Genomic DNA, 17,860 nt, shown 5'->3' on the forward strand with positions numbered 1-17,860 from the left:
ACCTCTCACCTGGTAAAGTGGAATTTGCTGCAAAAGCTGTGTTGCAGTTCAATAAAATATAATTTGAAAATACCTTACATTTTAGAAGTTGGCCTCAATATTTCTAAACTCTGCCTCTGTCTTTTTTTGTCTCAATTGTTTGTTTCACTAAACATGATCAAATGGAAACTATTGGAAATGTCTCAGCTGTTGCTTTCAGATTTTCTGAAGAAAGAAGTATGTATGATTTTGCAGAAAGCCACTCTCCTTACACTGTCCTCTCAGTGGGACCAAATTCAACTTCTTCTCAGTGTGGAAACCTGGGTCATTCAATGGGCAGCTGGCCTGTACCCAAAGGAGACTCCAGGCCCCTCCTGCAGTCCTTCCCTCGTGGCTCCTGGCAGCTGCTGCTTCACATCTGGCTCCAGGACACCTCCCAGAGCCCTTCTCATTAGGTGCTAGAAAATGGCACTGCTGTAGACCTCCTCTCCCTGTCCATAGCTAAAGGCTTGGTTTATATGGATACTTTCCAGCCCTTTCCCAGCAGCTCCAGCTTTCCTGGCTGCACTCATTAAATTGCTGAGAAATTTTAATGATTCCTTTTGAAGGAAAGCTCTTGGACTAGGGGGGCATTAGAACCACGGCTCCCCAAAGAGCAGCAGCACCCCGTGGACACCTTGTATATCACAGAAAATTGCAAATGGGGTATCATGATCTTAGTTCATAACATTTCTCATTAAAATGCTTTAGGGATCGTCCTGCAGTGTCATTGCAAGCCAAGGTTATTAGTTGCTTTCTCAACACTGTTCTGCCCTTTTCTTTCATGAAAGAACAGTTCCCTAAACCAACACTTTCAGAAGCACTTGATCTTGCTAAGAGCTATACACATACCAGGAGGCAATCTTTGCCCTGATTTATTTTCATGTAGAAATTTCTCTGCCATTTGAAGTGCAAGCTGGGAAAAAGAAACTCTCTTGAAAACACAAGAAACTGTCTTGCACATGCAGACTTTGTTCTGAGGTTTATGTGGCCTTTATTATGTATGTGGTGTGGAAGATTACTTCAGAGAATTTATTATATAGAAACTTCAGAAAAATAAACATGCTATTCACCTAATGTACGGTAGCCCTTTGGAAGAGGAGTGAGTTCTCCCAGTTCTTTTCCTTTTTGTTTGGTTTGGGTTTGGTTTTTTTTTTCTGCTTGTTTTTCTGTTTGGTTGTTTTTTTAATCCGGCTTTAAAAGCGGAGGAAGATGGTCTAGCTCACATTTTGTATTCAAAATGCAGAATAGCAGCAGTGCCATATCCAATGTGACGCAGAGGCTGAAAGATCTGAAGAATTTGACTCTGGGAGTGATCAGGTCGGTGCTGACAGACCAGTCCCAGGCGGATGCTCCCTCCCCAGGAAGCTCACACAGACAGACCCGGTGCCCGAGTACAAGCCGAGTGCCTCCATTTGCAAAGTTACCTTGTTTTTATAGTCGTTCCTTCTTTGACATCGCTCAGAAAGGACTGACGGGAGGAGAAGGATTCGGGGGGAAGAGGAAGAGCGTTAGCACAGAGGCTGGGGAGGGGCGCTTGGGAGCCAGCTAGAGGGGAAGTGCTGATGACAAGGATCTCCCCAGTTAGTGGGGAGGCTGCGAGGGGACTCTTGGGGGGCAGAGAGCCAGGGCAGGGCCGAGCAGGGAGTGCCCCGAGGGCAGAGCTGGCGGCGGGGGGGCTGGAAGGGATGCCCGCGGAGCGAGCTTGGGGGATGCTGGCGGGGGGGTGCGAGGGACGGTCAGTTTGCGGAGAGAAGGGGTGTCCGAGCCCAGCGGGCAGGTGCGGTGGGTGGGTGCCGGGGCAGGGCTGCCCGCGGGGGGTGCCGGGGCGGGGTGCCGCCCGCGGTGCCGCCGCCGGTGCCGGCCCATTCCGGGCAGGCGCACTGGGCGGCGGGGGGCGGCGGCAGTGCGCGCTCGGAGCCCATGGAGGCGGCGGGGCCGCAGCCCGGGCCGGGTCCCGCGGCGGAGCCGCAGCCGGGAGCCGAGGAGATCGATATGTCCCTGGGTAGGTCCGGCGGGGAGAGGGTCCCGGCCCGGGGGGGCGGCGGGGCCGGGCCGAGGGCGCTCGGGGCGGGGCGGGGGGGGGCGGCCCGGGGCTCCGTGCGCCCGGCGGGGCCCGGGGGCTGGTTTGTGCTTGTGCGCGTCGTGGCGGGGCGGGCGGAGGGGCGCGGGGTGACCCCCGTACCCCTGTACTCGGCTGGGGGGGAGGCGACCGGGCAGGAAAAAGCGAAGATATGGTGTGTGTGGGGGGAAGAATCGCGGCTTCAAACCCATCTCTGTGCTTTGCTGGCAGCACCCCGGAACTTCGGGGGAGCGCGTCAAGCGCCGGGGGTTGGGAGAGGCTTTCGTCAACGAGCCCTCTAGTGAAATAAAGATACGAGACATGTCCTCGGGTGTGCAGGCTATTTATAGCAGCTTGCTCATGGTGCTCGCCATTCCTCTGGCGCTGGGTATGTGAACTGTGCATAAACAACTGCCCTTTTATCAACTCCGAAGGCCTGGACTCTGATGCCCGGATGACTGATCTTGGTGGATTATTGTGTTGCCATCTCAGCTGTGGAAGGAAAGGCCACCAGCACCCTTTATTATTGGGTCAGCTCCCTAACCGAAAACTTGTGTCATTTCTTCCCAGCAATGAGCCACTTGTCAGGAATAGCAGAACATTTTCCACTGCAAACTCAAAACTGATCCCTTGGCTGATGCACCCTTATTTTAATGGTGCTATGAGGATTTGCAGCAATAGCAGGTCCCTAATTTTTCATTTTTTTTTTTTCCCATGGTGTTGCACAAACCGTTTTCTGTATGCGGACATGCGATACTCCCTTTGCTTTTGCTCTCCCTTAATGCTTCCCTCGGTCAGACCTCCTGTGGTCCACCTCCATATTCAGTCCAGAATACACCTTACTCAGGGAAGGAAGAATATAAAACAAGAGCCCTGGTGGAGGATTGATACTTTAACTGTCAGGTGCTTGCTTCTGTGCTTTCAGATATGTTGGGCCTTACTTGAGTTAGCAGTCACAGGAAACTGCAGGAGTTACTCTAAAGCAGCCCTGATAGATCTAATTCTGTCTTGAGGGCACAGGGTTACCTTAAATGACCTCTTAGGATCCCTTCCAGCCTTACATATTACTCCATTACATTGCACTGTTAACCCCATCCTATTTATGGGCACAAAAGACAGGGTAACCACTCATGCACAAAGAAAAAAAGACACTGAAAGGTGACAGACCAGGCGCTTGAGCATTCATCTCCCTTCCATTCCTAGCAAGCTCTTCCTCACACTGTATATAGCCCACCCTTGGATGTCTGCACCTGCCTCCCTGCAGGGCGAGCAGGGATGCTGTCAATACGCTTCAGATCAGCTTGTGCCCCAAATAGCACATGTCCCAAAGGCACACTTAGCTGAGAACATTAGCGCATTCATACCAAGAACATTGCCCAGCCTCTCCCAGTGTGCTCTCTTCCTGGCATACTTGATAGAGAAATCACAAAAGCAGTCACGCAGCCTATTCTTACATCTGCTCTTGTTTATTTTCCCTGGGCTTTGTATTAATTTGGACACAGGAGTTTTTTGATAGAAAATGACAAGAGACAAGCGCTGGAGGTATGGTGTGCTGTTCCTGATAATCACCCATTGAAAGCTAATGGCACTTCTGTGCTTCCACTCCAGTGATTCATTAAGTAGCTGGAGTGGCCATTGCCTGGGAAAAGGCCTGATTTGGACGCTTCTGTCCTTGCTAATTTGTTAAAGTAAAGTTAAAACATTCTGCTTGGAGCTTAACAGATGTGGCTTTATTACTTGCTAAGTATTTTCTGGAAGGTTTGAGGTTCAGAGAAGAAATTGTTGGAAAATAGGAGAAAAATTAACAAGATGTCCCAGCCTTTGATTTTCCTCTTCATCAGCACAGCTTGAATTAAGAAGATCCCCTTGATTTCAGACCAGCTCAACTCATTGAGAACTGAGGGGCTTTGAGCTGTTTCTTCATAGAGTTCTTCATCCAGAGTAGTTTGTGCGTGGTCCAGATACTTCAACTTCCAGTGCCATCTTTTAAAGAGTTAAAAACACTTGTTCAGGATGACCATGAGCTTTCAAAACCCAGTCAGGTATACTCTGGATACTGCAGGTGAATCATCACTTTGTGTCCCTTGTGGTCTGTTGTAAAACGTGGCACTTCAGTGCAGCTCAGGGGATGTGCAGTGTTACAGGAGCAGTGCCCAGGGAAGCACCCGGGATGCCTGGCTGAGTCTGAACTGGTGAAGCACTGTGGCAAAAATGTCCTTGGGAGGAATTTTGTGATGTCTTCTCAGTCCTACCAATACAGTTTTAAACCAAAAGTGTCTAAATTACAGGGAAAATAATTGGTTGTTTCATACAGGCTCTGCGCCTTGGGAACTGCATTTGGATGGTGTCTTGCAAGGAAAACAAGAAACATCTCACAGTTCATGGAAGAGCTCAATACAGTATATTTTCAGAGCTGCCTAATAAGTTTGACTGAGGGGAGTCCTGGGACATTGGCAAGACATCCCGGGTCCGTTTTGCTTCATTCAGGCTGTTTTGTACCCCTTTTGTGATGGGGTGGCAGCGGAGACTCAGAGGTGTGAGGCAGCTGTGCCTGGTCCCAGCGCTCGTTCTGCAGCAGTGCAGGAGCTGGGTGGTTGTCCTCCCTCCTGTCTGCAGAGAGCTGTGCAGGGTTCCCAAAATACCTTACTGCTGCTGGCAGTGGGGCAAGCGTGGAAATTGAATCGATGTGTTCGATGTGAAGCACAAGAGCTGGTTCCCTTGGTGCGGTGCAGACAGGTCTATACAGGAGAGCCCAAGTTTTGCGGGGGAGAGCAGGCATCCCCTGCGCAGTCCTCTTGCATTTGGGATATTCTCCCTCTCTGCCTCACCAGACAGCAGCAGAAGCTAATGGGTTCTTCCTCTGTGGTTGATACATCCTTATCCAGCTGTTTCTAGGTTAGCTATGTTGAGTAATTAAGCAGGAGTGTCTAACCCAGATAGAAAATCAAGAGTCAGGTCCTGAAGATAGTGGAACTTAAAATACAAAGCGCTGCTGATACTGACTGTGCATGTTGCATCTACTTGCCTACTAGTTTTTCAGCCATAGAGGTTTATGGCTTCAAGCTTCATCTCATACCACTGAGGGCTAGAACCTTGCTTTGGTTTTTTGAAGAACTGAGGAAAGACATACAGGTAGCTGACTCCAGGAGATGGGAATTGAAAGGAAACTGTTCTACAGCTGCCTGGTGAGCCATGAGTGTTTGTGGGACTGTGACGTCCCCTTTCTTGACAGTCACCCTGTACGAGTGAGATTCCTTCCCCACAGCCCTCACGTCGCAGCCTTCGCTGCATCAAGCTTCAGTTCTCCCCTTTACAAATTTAGGGCCTAGGGGGACATTCATCCCACTTGGCTTTGCATGGCACTTGACCAGCATTTCTGTTGTTTATACACCAGGGACACACGTTCTCTGCACAGGGCAGTGCCCGTGTCCCATGCGTGGCAAGGGGAGCCTTGGAGCAGCTGTCACAGAGCAGGTGCACCCGTGGATGGTTCTGCTCGTTGTCCCCCCTTTGACCACCTCTCCTGCAGCCTTCCAAGTCAGACCTTCTCAAAAAATGTTCTCCACTCATCACTGAGCTCCTGGTGCCCCTGCAAAACCCTATTCCATTATGTTTGTGGGAAATCTGCAGGATCAGATCCCTTGGTGGGATGTGGGTCTGAAATCTCTGTCCTGCGCATGGATACGTGCTGGATGGTAGCACATTTTAAAATAATTCGCTGCACTCTAATCTCCAGCCTGCAGGAGCCAAGTAAATTGATCCTATACTTTCTGAGCTAAGCTTAATCTTTTATTGTCCAGCCAGCGTAGCTCACAGAACCGCAAGCTCCATTTTCACTGCAGACCATTGCAGGCACCAAAGGTGGGAATCGCTGTTGGTAGAAAGTGCAGGTTTTATGGGTTTCCCCTTTGCCATTTTGATCTAGATGACATCATAAAACGCCACAGGAAAGAGCAAACAGATGCCAGCGCCGCAGGGGACAGGCGAAGGCAGCAGGTCAAGAACAGGAATTCGGCATATGGGTACGGGCGGCCCCGTTTCCATGCCTGGATGCAGAGGAATTTGCAAGGTAGGTGAGCGCCTTGGGACAGTGTAGACCTGCCAATCTGGAAAACACGTTTTGTGTAACAAAACGCATCTCTTAAATCCTTCTCCTGTCTAATTCCTGTGTGCGTATAAGATGTACTCGGGCTCTGAATAGCTTTTCTCTCTGCAACAATGGACTATCAGGGCCCTTTCAGAGCATAAATTCATCCATTTCTCTCCCTTCCACCCTCTCATGAATTACTAATTCAAAGTGACTTAATATCTATTCTCTATTCCCTTTTGGCTTTGCATATTTTAATTATGCCTCTTCCTAATCCTCTTTTTCCCAGAACACACTTAAATTACCCCTTCAGTAACTGTCTTTGATAGCTCAGTTATTGGAGCTAATTTGTCACTTTTGCCAACCATGCTATTTTTAGGATGAGTTTTTTTATAATACCGAATGATCACACACTAATCTATGTTTGGTTCCACTAGCTTTTATCTACAAAACCAGTTATCTGCTGTGCGAAATGCAATCTCTATCAAAGTGTGGCTTTTTTAAAAAAAAATTACTGCTAAATCACTTCATTGAAGATTTTAGTGACATTTTGCAGCAGTGTCTTTACAGTCTTCCCTTGGGGTGCCAGTGAGTGGCACATCAGGACAGTGGGACTGCTGGGAGCAATCCTGCTTGTCTCCGATCTGCCTCCCACTCTCATGTTCTTGGTCTCCACCACATATTGCCTTAGCAAGAATTGTTCCAGTTCAAAACAGAATGATAATAATTACCCTTTGCAAATTGATTTTTCTATCAAAAACACAGGCTTTGATACTCTTCCACACTCAAGCGACTACTGCATGCAGAGTCAAATAAATCAAGCAAAATATTTTTTTAGCTATTCCTTAGAGTGGAGAGCTTTTCTGTTCATTTATAGAATTATTTCTGCTAGTCTTAGTATTTCAGAGGTTTTTAACTGAATCTGAATTCAGTCCTGCCAAGTGCAGAGACCCACCGTGCTGTGTGGTGCTGATGTCAGTAGCAATTTTGGGAAGCTCAGCATGATTGCGAATTTAGCCCGTAATTCTTCAGGGGCTCATTTCACTTCAATCCCTGCTGAAGCGCAGTCTCTTCTGGGCTGAGATGTGATAACCATTATCAAAATGACGATCAGAACAGCCTAGCACTGTAATGACAGAGGATGGAGAAGGCTATTATGCTGATTAAACCAGCAAGAGAATTCGTGCAAGCGAAGTGCTGTTATCCCTCCTGGAATATGGCTTCAACCATCTCCCTAGTGGGGGAGAGATGATTTTTAATGACAAGAAATTTGAATTTCAAATCTTCTTGGAAAAAGAGTCTGTCAGACATTGGGGCTTCTCCCCAATCTGTGCTTGCTGGGCAGAGGTGCTTCTTGGCCAACCCAGGTGTGCTCAGCACCAGGCTCTGAGCATGAACCCGAACACGGCGGGGGTCTTCCCTGGCTGCTGATGCTGTGGGGTTTTATTCAAATGTTCTTTCATTAATAAATATGTGCCAGACTTTTTGCAGAGATGGAGCCTCCCATCTGTCACACTTCAGGATACATGACAGACCGAGGCCTTGGTCCCCAGCTGGTGTACACGGGGTACCCCTTGGAGGCTGATGGCTCCGTCGTTAGTTATTTACACTGGCTGAGGTGTGCCTGAGCGCACCGCTGAGCAGAGGCTCTCTAATATGAACTGACTGACAGGGGCATGATTTTCTAGTCAGGGCTGCCTTTTGCATCAGTCCCTCCCACTGCACCAATGAAATGCCCAGGAAAGGCGGCTGAGCTCAGTCTGTCTTGCCGCAGAGGAGATGCCCTCTCCGGGGTGCAGGAAAGCTGTGTTGCAAGGCTTGGTGGCCCGCAGGAGCACCATCTGGCAAACAGGCGAGAGAGGGGCAAGCCCAGGGTGGCGTTGAAGGGAACAAGAAGGGAAAAAAGAAACTGTGGGGACAGAACCAGAAGGGAAAAAAGCGCCATTAAACACAGCGAGACCACATCTGGTCAAAATGACACAGAGTGCCAAAATTCACGTGTTTGTCAAGAGAGGAATATTTACACACCTGCACGTCTGAGGTGAGAAGGCATCGTTTGCAAATAAAATAACTACTGGCCCCACAGAACTTGTGAGCAGCATTTTTGTGAGGATTCCCAACCAGCGTCTCCAGCCGTCAGGAGTGAAGCACCCTTATGAGCTGTCTCTGAGGTGTTTCCCATGGGCATGCCCTGGTGCCCTTTTGTTTTAGAGCTAGAGCAGCTCAAATCATCTTCACTCTATTCCAGCGTAACCCGCACATGCTGGTGCTGACCGGTGTTACACCCTGGGGCTGGAGCCTTCATTAATCACTGCGGTGGTGGCCCCTGACAGCGATGTCACCGCTGCCTCAGAACACTTCATTTCTAATTGCTCCAAGTCATTATAAATTGCTGTGAAGTAGGAATCGATGGTGTAGGATCAATACATGTGTCTAACTGCTCTGTGGTTTGTATCAGTGCGGTGCTGCTGTATGGTCCAGGGTTTAACCGCACTCTCGCCGCTCTCTGCCATGCACTGCTTTGTGCCTGATTTGTACACCCCTCTGAGTATGTGTGCACATTTCACTGCTATAGCGGCTCAGAATATGTCTACTTCATTAGGACTGCAGAAGTTTATCATGTGGAGTAATTAGGCTTTAATGCACTGTGCCTCCGTCTGACGGAGCGTTTTCCTCTCGCTCGACACTTCAGCACGCTTCAAGATCGTGAACAGGCTTAGGGGAAAACATATGCAAGATGGGCTGTTGGTGTGTGTGTCCTGTGCAGTTACATAAAACAGCAGCAGAAGGTTCCCCCTTCAGTATATGCAGTAAGTAAGGATATGTCTATGTCAAGATAAAAGAAAATATAATATACATATATATATAAAAATTATGGTCCAGTCTTCACCTATCAAGTGCTATAATGTGGGCACTCAGAGCTATTCCAGGCTGCTGTGGGGTTGGCTTCCGGATGCTTGAGTCACTTGCATATCTGTATCAAAAGGCTTCTTCCATTTCACAGCTAATTCATAGCGGTGTGAGCTCTGACAACAGATTGACAGGTTTCCTGATGCAAGCGTTCCTGCCTTTATTAGGAATCAGAATTGTGGAAGGCTTTTCTATGTTCTTTCAAATCAAATAATGTGTTTGTCAGTCCTACACAGAATAAGAATGTTAGTGAGACATTGGAAGGATAAATTATTTAATATTCTGCAAAATTAATTTCCTTTTCTGGAATAAATTAATGTGGTTCTTGCATCACTATTTATATAGATACTCCTATGTCATATAAAGTTAACCTTGTAATCCATTTGCAAAACTGTAATCATAAATTGAGTTTCGAAGGATGCTAAAATAAGAGTTTATTTTCATAGGACCTAACCGCTTTAGAAGAGGGTTTGGACAACAACAATACAATCGGAGACAATTTAGGAATGGTGTGCCCGGTCCCAGGAGAAGAGCAGCTGCTGCATTAAATGGAGTGAGCCCTTTAAATCGCCAGCCATCGGCTCAAGAGGTAGGGGGCTAGGGAAGGTACAGCTGTTCCCAAATGTCATGTAGAAATCTGCTGGATTTTATGATCGTGGATTACCCCAAAGGAAAATCTGCATAAAATATTTACAGGCACTATCTTTTATATGTCTGTGCATAGCATTTGTATGCTTAGCTGAGTACAGATACATATGCATATAAAAGAGCAATTTTCCAGTTGGTTTTATAAGCTTATGACTTGGCATAATTTTACTGAATCAGTTCCCATGGGTTTTACAAAAAGATTTTTTAAAAATGTTAGAAGATTTAAAAATATTTCCATAAAAACAAATTCCATGTCATCTCATCTTCCTATTATCACTCAGAGAAGGTATGTTAAGATTTGTTTGCTGTCCACCCCGAGTGTTTTCCAAGGTCCAGTGAAGTAAAAGGACAGCCTGTTGTTGACTTCAGGTGACTTTGGTTCAGAGACATACTTTTCACTAACAAGTGAGTATCCTCCTGAGAGACGCTGATTCCCAGTACTGTGACAACCATGGATCAGATTGCCCACATGCTTCAGTGTAAACCACATTTTTTTTCTTTCATGGCTCTGCCTTTTTCAGATTTAAATGTCTAGGTCTTGTCTGCTCAAAAACATTTAAAAAAAAAAAAAGATTGAAATATTTCATTTGGGTTTTGAGTTATTTTTAAGACTCAAGAGATGGGAAGGAAGGTATGTGATCACCATTAAAGTAGTTCTTACACCATTCTTCTGAGTGTCACTAATATTAAACTGGCTTGGTGTAGAAAGTGGAAATCAAGCAGGTAGTCCTCTGTGAGAGTTTGGTTTTTTTTTTCCATTCAATTAGGAGGTCACATACGCTCAGTGAGCTTTTAAAAAAACACCAAAGTGCCAAACATGATGGCACATTTAATGACTGTGTGCTGAGGGTGTAAATAAGAGAGCCCTAAACTGAGCATGCATGTGCATGGAGTGTGGTTATTCCTGAAAATAAAGACTGCAATGACTCAGATATTGAATGTGGCTGGATGTTAACAGAAAGTAATAAGCAGTTGCTAGGAGGCATAATTCTGTGGTAGCTTCCATTTCACAGAAATAAACCAAGTGGGAAGAATGTGGAAACACATCTCAGTTAGTGGGTAGTAACGGTGGTGGTGGTTGTCCCACAGAAATAAATGGGATAGAGTCTGTGGCAGTTTGCATAAGTAACAGCAGGAGGACATACACTGATGAGGGGTCTTCTGATGTTCTTCATGCTTCAGGGCTTGGACCAGGCAACGTACATGTCCAAACAAGAAAGAGTCAATAACCGAAAAACCTGAGCAAAGCTCTAATGCGTGGCTTGTGTGAGGTTTGCTCTCCATGAACTAATTTTTTGGGGTATTTCTGCACCATTAGAATGAAACATTCTTCCTGGTACTTGTAGTTTCATGCCCAGGAGCTGAGGCCCACATACTGATTGTTGACAACAGTGTATACCGACTCCAGATTTGAGACTACAGCAACACTGGCTGCTCAGTAGAAGTATTCCTGCCATAGATACAAAAGATCATGGAAGAGACCAGACTTTGGTAGATTTAGCGAGGAATCAGTTTCCCATCAAGAAAATAGCAAAGGAAAAAGAAAAAAAAAAAACGCTTGCAGAGCATGGTGATTCTGTTGCAAGACTGCAGAAATTTCAAAGGAAAAACAGTTGGGAATGAGAATACAGGGAATGCAGAGCACACAAGTGTGGGGCTGAGCCCCCTTTGAAGCAATTGCAAGTGGCACTGAACATGTCTGGGAGCAGCGAGGGAAGTGCTGCAGTGTCAGCAATCACCTCCTGCACTTCGGAGCAGTCTGGGTTTCCCTCTAGACAGAGCCAAAGACAATGCCAAATAAATGCACTGGCTTTTCGGGCAGCGGCAGTCGGCGGAGGGAAGCACAGTCATGTGCTCTCACTCGTGCTCACTCCCTCTTCGTGCATCGAGGTTGTGGCATGGGTGACAACTGCTGAGCTCTCGCTGCTCTTTCAGGGCAACAAGAACAACGATGCTTTCTCCAAAAGCAGCAGCAGTGGGCAGCCAGAGGGACGGCGACGGCCACCCCCAGGCCCCAAGAGATTCAGAGCAGCTGCCGCCAGCACCCACACCCCGGGGAGAAGGTAAAATCTTTGATAACTCTGGGCTTTCTTGGTTTTCCCTGTGCAGCTCCTGGGGCTCTGCTCTCAGTCTGTGCCAGCTGGGAGGGGCTACACCTGTGTGCTCATGCAATGTGAGAAAAGTACCCCTGGGTAGGATAGGAGGGCACCTAGAAATAAAACAACCTCGTGCTGATAGTTAATAATTCAGGTAGTAGAGCTATAATTTTATTTTAGAAAGCATAGAAAATGTGACCTTTGTATTTTTATTAAACCTTTATTAAACTCTGTCATTTTGGGGAAAACTTTTGAATGGTGAAATAGCATTTACTTTCATAAAGGCAGGAAATACAGATTCCAGCTGTAAGGGATAGGCAGGGAGAGGGTGTCTGTCCTGGTGAGGGGTTGCAGAAGCAGATGCTGTGCCCCAGGAGCTGTGACAAAGGCAGGCTGCCGGGCACTGGGCAGTCTCAGTGCCTGACTCGCTGAGGTCCTTGTGTTCTCTGAGCTCGAAAGGAAGCTCTGTGGCAATCCTGTCTTTCTCTGTTCTGAGTAGAGCAGGGACTGAATGACCTCCAGAGGTCCCTTCTGATCAGATTATTTTCTTCCATGATTTTTTTTTTTTTTAATGAGCAGAGTTCAGAACACAAGCTGTTGTTTCATTTGAGCAGAAAAACGAGTTCCTCTGAAATCTTTTGCTCACAGAAAAACCTGTTGGTTGGAACTTGGTAACACACAGCCTCATTTGCTTTTTAATACCACACTGGGTTAGGTAGTTCAGCATTAAACTTTAGGAGAGACCTGGCGTTATACTCACCTATGTCCTTTTCTCTCTCCTCCTTTACCAGCAGGCCTTTCCTGCTGAACAGGGCACCAGCCTTCCAGCAGAAGCGGATGCAGCAGCGGTTCTCCAAAGCGAACTTTCAGAGAGGGGTCAGTATCGAGACATTTTTTCTGCAACCTGCTGATGGTGACAAGCCTTCAGTTTTATCAGCCTTTGCCCAGTTGTATCTTTGCTTCCAAAAGTGACTGGGAAAGACGAATGACTTTTAACAACGAATGTATTCCTAGGAAAGTGTTTGCAGGACAGGCAACTTTCAATGCAGCTTAATATTCTGGCAGCTGGAAAATAAAACCTGGGCGGGTGATAAAATTAAACCTTGTAGTTTATACAGCAGTGCACACACAGGGTAAAGTAAAGCCAACCCATACAGATCACTGTGCCAGCAGGAACCCCCAAATTATCAAATTTCTTGACAACATGCAAGGAAAGAGCTATTCAAATACACCAAATCAAATACTGAAAAAGGAATAATTGTTCCTGAGAGCTAACTCTTTAAGTCATATTTTTTAAAATATATTTCAAAACAGATGGATGCTAACGGAGAAGGGAAACCACCAAGGATGAGAAGGTACTGGTGAACAAAGGCACGCTGCAAACACGAGATGCTCTTTCACATTCGAGTGGAAGCTGGATACATCTCCCTGTCTTGACAGGTGGCAAGTGAAACCCAGCCCTGGAGCAGTTCTGACGGTTTCTGTGGCTAATCCCCAGGCAGGCCAGACCAGTGCGTAAGTAAATGAGGTGATTTGTTAGGATTGGAGCCCTACAAAAGCCATTGCAAATCCCTTTAGCATTATTGCAGCTTTGCTTCTTCCAAAATGAGCGTGCAGTGAATGGTTCAGACCCAAAATGATTAGTAAAATGGTGTCTCGTTCCCTTCCTGGCATATTTGAAAGGAGATGGTAATTACTGTGTGGCTCGTTTGTTATCCAGAGTAAGGAGAAATGGAAGTGCCAGCAGCACGTGGGAGGTGGCGGGCTGGGTGTGCTCGCTGTGGGGTTTCACGGGGGAAATGCCACGCACCCCAGAGGGACACGGCACGCTCACTGTGTGAGAGGAACGCAGAGGCTGGAAGGGGGCAGCTTCACCCCTGGGCTGAGCTGGTGCAGCTTCAAGACGCAGCACCCAGCTAGGGGCAGAAATAAGGGTGAGTGAGAGCACTTGGCATGTCCTGGGTGCAGAGAGCACCCCATGGCAGCCTTGGTATGACACAGTCCCCAGTGCTGGAACTCTGCCTGCACAGCAACTCTCCCGGCACGCTTTAGACTCACCCTGGCTGCTGTGAGACATGCCATGGGACGTGTGGGGCATGCACGTGTTTCCTTTACTCCTTGCTGGTTTGCAGACGATAGGAAGTGAGCTGCCTTAGCATCCTGAGTGACTGCAGATCTGTGCTCTCCCCAGGCCTGGATCCAAGCGCCCGTTCCTGCGAAGTCAGAGGCCCCCGCTGCGGGCCACCAAGCCCCAGCCCAGGGGGGTGCTGCTGAGATTCAACTTCCGTGCAATGGCCAACCAGGTAGAGGAGTGTCGACGGGACAGGCAGCACTTTGCACCCTGCAGCAGCACTGCCACTAAGCTGTTAACGTCACGCACAGGTTTTTGGGGCTGCCAGTTGGGTTTATCTAGCATAACCCGGGAGGAGAGTCCTGTAGCCATGTTGGCTAGGTTGCTCAGAAAACTGAAGGCACCTGAGAAGACTGTTCAGCAGTTACAGACTCGGCCCAATTTTCCCCACTCTTTTGGCCCCTCTTGGCTTCTCCATGTGCTTGCTTGGAGCGGGGAGATGCTTCTGAGTGGTCCTGGCCGGGGGGGACCGTTTCACTGCCGGTGCTCCCCACTCCTCAGAGACACAGAGCACTTCTGGGCTATGCTCTCTCTTTGCTTTGGTGACTTTCTCAGTGCCACATTTTACGCTGAAATATGGTCCAAGAGCCCCTGGGCAGGTCGGAAATCCTGCTCCACCTTCTTCATTGCCAGCGTTTCTTGTCTGGACGGTTTGGTTTTACTTGATGCCATGTGCTCAAATGCCATCTGCTTGCTCCTGTTCTTGCTGAGGATGCCCAGTGTCTTGGGGCTGGGCGCTGCTTGGAGGTTTTCCAGCCACACAGAGTCTGTTGAGCTCCTTGTCTCCGTGTGCTGAGTGGTTTAATTGACTAACTGGCTGTGAAGCACCGTCCTGACTGATGGGCTCTAATCAATACCCCGCTACAAGTTTGGCCGTGCTTTGCCACGAGACGTGAGACTGACTCGCTCTCCCTTTCCCCTGCAGACCAGCCTGACACTGGATGAGAGGTTCTCTGGTCTGAGGAATAAGAGGCGCTTTACAGCAGCCAGGAACGCCGGCCGGACGGTCACCATGCCTTAGCACCACATGCTCTTCACAGGGACTGCCCATAACAGTCCAGGCCCCATAACGGGCAGCTCAATAAAACTCGATAGATTTCCTCTGAGATATAGCTAATTTGGAAATGTGCCGTCTCCTTCCTTCCATACCGAATGAATGAGCGATTGAGGGCAGGGATGAGGCAGGACGAGAGTTGAGGCCAAAGCACAGGGCAGGTGTGATATGAGCAGGTTGGTGGAGGGGGATGAGCAGAGATGGATTTGCTGGGAGCACTCTGCTGGGGAGCCATGGGGCTGGCACCAGCCCTGTCCCCCTGCCAGGGCACCCTGTGCTGCCTGCGGTGACTGTCAAGAGGGAAGGGGGACCAGCTCCAAGCCATACCTGTGGAGCCTTCCCTACATCATCCCATGGGTGGGACAGGGCTGAGGACACTGCCTGCCCACATGGGAGACAGACCGGGGAGCGGAGCGTGTGCGGGGCTGAAGGATGTGCCCCAGCAGTGGCAGCAGCGGGGATGCTCCAGCTGCCCACATTCCCCAGCATCCACCTAACTGCCTGATTTGCTGTGCGTGCAGGCATCCCTGCCTGGAGGTTTGCAGTGTAAGACCCCTCCATCCTGAAAATGTCTCCTTCTGCCCCGATAGTCAGGCCTGAGCACCTTGCATTTCTCTTTGGTTTGCCGTGCTGTTCTGACTGCTGCTGCCGGCCCAGTTGCAGGGACGGGGTGAGACGTGCCTTGCCGAGCTGCCAGCGTGACTGTCCTTGGCGTGGAGCACAGACAGGCTGCCCCAGCTCAAATCAAGTTTTCCAGTGCTGCAGTGGTTCTGCATTAGGGATTTTGTAGGTGCAGCTCCACCCATGCTCAGAGCACTGGCATAATCGAACTAGCAGCTGGAGGAGGGAGGCCAGGCTCTACAGCAGTCCAATAAACATTGGCTGAGATGTTAATGAGCTGGGTCTAGACATTTGTTAACGAAGTCCTGCACCAATCAAGAGTCACTGATCCATTCTCCACCCTCTGCTGCAACCCAGCACTGAATGCACTGGACACAGCCTGTTACTGGGCTCTAAGCTATACTTATTAAAGTAAATATTTGATAGACTGCTTTACATTTTACACTGAGCGTCTTTAACAAGAGACTGGACTTGGTGTTGGTTTTATAGGAATGTGTGAAACGTTGTTAGTTGACAAAGCATTGATGTACGAGTCCAATGCACTGAATAAAAAACTAACTTGTCAAATGTCACCTCTGGTTATTTCCCTTCCTTCAACAGGCTTTTGGCACAAGTTCAGCCTCTCAGCATGGCACTGCGGGGCACAGTATGTGTGGCCACATGGGCTGCCACCTCGGTGCTTTGGGGGAGGCTGTGGCTGCCATCGGTGCCCTCCGGCGGACAGTAGGGCACTGGACTGGCCACGCAGGCAGTTTACTGCTCACAAAGCTAGCTCCAAGCACAGCCAAAGCGGTGGGAGGTTTTCAATAGATATTTTGTAAAATCTTCGCTGCGATGTCTTTTGCCTTTAATGTTATCGGCAAAATTGTCAGAGCAGACCTGACTCTGAGTATGTCCAACGTGAAACAAATGCAAACTGACTTCCAGGTTAATGAACTCCGGAGAAGAACATCACCCCTTCATGCAAGTAATCCAGATGTCATGGAAGATGAACAAGAAACACTGTCACAAATGGCTATACCCCTGGTTTCAGTTACACCTTCGCTATAAATATTGACAAAAGGTGGTAGACTCGCTAAGAGAACCTTCTTAAACCAAGTTACAAAGGGATGGAGCCGTTCAGTCCTGAATGAACAGCTGAACGTGCAGCATCCCATTGGTGTTCAGAGCACGCCCTGGTATTGTTCTCCAAATAGATGTTTTTCAGCAATGTGTAACTTACAATTTTTTAAGCTAAATTGAAATTGAGGGCTTAATGATAAAAAATACACTTTCTTTCTATTTTGATTTCCCCACAGGGCTGGGTGACTTTGCATGTAACAAGAGACGAAACGGGTTTTGCGCAGAAGGGCACTGAATTTATAAGTGGCTAAAAAGCATAACCATCGTGCTAAAAACATACTGGGAGAGAGCGCGGTCAGTTCACTCCAACAGGCGTAAAATACCCCTTTCTGCCACAGTACTAAAACCACAGAATAATCATCTCTAAAATTATCCCTGCTGTCGTGCATAGAGAGAGCTGCTGCACCGAGCCCGGCTGCTCTTTGGGGAGAGTGTTTGTGCGTCGCAGTTCAGCACGCTGCTTTAACCATCGCCTGGGAGATGTGTTTGTCCAGTCGGGCCATTTCTGGCGGTTTCCACGGAGTGTCCGGTGCCGCAGAGGCGGCCCGGCAGTCCCCTACCCGGAAGGTGGCAGCAGCTGGCTGATGGCCGAGCCCCCTGCCAGGATGGCTGCTCAGGCTGGGGCCACCGGCAAGGGGCAGCTATGTAACCTGGAAAACATTTTTACTCTATTTCAGGCCAGCCAAAGCCATTTCCAGAATGATACCTCTGATGGGGTCTGAGAGGTTTAAAAACGTCAGAGCAATGTTACGGGGTCAGAAGAGAGTCCCCATAGCGCATCCCAGGGCAACAGGGACACCGTCACGGCGTGTGGCCCTGCTCCGACACTGCACTGAACCCAGAGTACCAGTGATTTCTTCCTTTAGCCACTTGTACCATTGTGTTTGACAGCATTAGGTGGGGTTTTCTTCCACTATTGCTTTTTGCTGTTCCCTTTCTATTTGTCTGTGCCTCCAAAGGCTGGTATTACGAGTGAATATTCATTCTTTTATGTTCTTTGCAATTTATAGACTTGTGCTGTGTTCTCCCTTGCTCACCTTCTTTCTAGGTGAAGACCCTCAGTGTGTCTACTTGTCCACTGCCTGGAAGCTGATCCATCCCTCTGGTCACT

At 48.3% G+C, this 17,860-nt stretch overlaps 1 protein-coding gene across 2 annotated transcripts; it reads left to right on the forward strand.

The window, feature by feature from the left end:
* Positions 1-1,868: 1,868 nt before the first annotated feature.
* LOC141964626 (UAP56-interacting factor-like) lies at positions 1,869-16,199 on the forward strand. 2 transcript variants are annotated; one of them, XM_074915256.1, is made up of 9 exons: positions 1,869-2,023; positions 6,006-6,149; positions 9,524-9,666; positions 11,661-11,788; positions 12,613-12,697; positions 13,136-13,176; positions 13,262-13,336; positions 14,013-14,124; positions 14,878-16,199. In XM_074915256.1, the coding sequence occupies exons 1-9, from the start codon at positions 1,942-1,944 to the stop codon at positions 14,971-14,973; spliced, it is 906 nt and encodes a 301-aa protein (XP_074771357.1). In that variant the 5' UTR covers positions 1,869-1,941; the 3' UTR covers positions 14,974-16,199. The 2 variants fall into 2 exon arrangements, with proteins under 2 accessions (XP_074771357.1, XP_074771358.1); XM_074915257.1 differs by having other exon boundaries at positions 12,616-12,697.
* Positions 16,200-17,860: the final 1,661 nt, after the last annotated feature.

This window comes from Athene noctua, chromosome 11 (genome assembly GCF_965140245.1).
Source record: "Athene noctua chromosome 11, bAthNoc1.hap1.1, whole genome shotgun sequence".
NCBI lineage: Eukaryota > Metazoa > Chordata > Aves > Strigiformes > Strigidae > Athene > Athene noctua.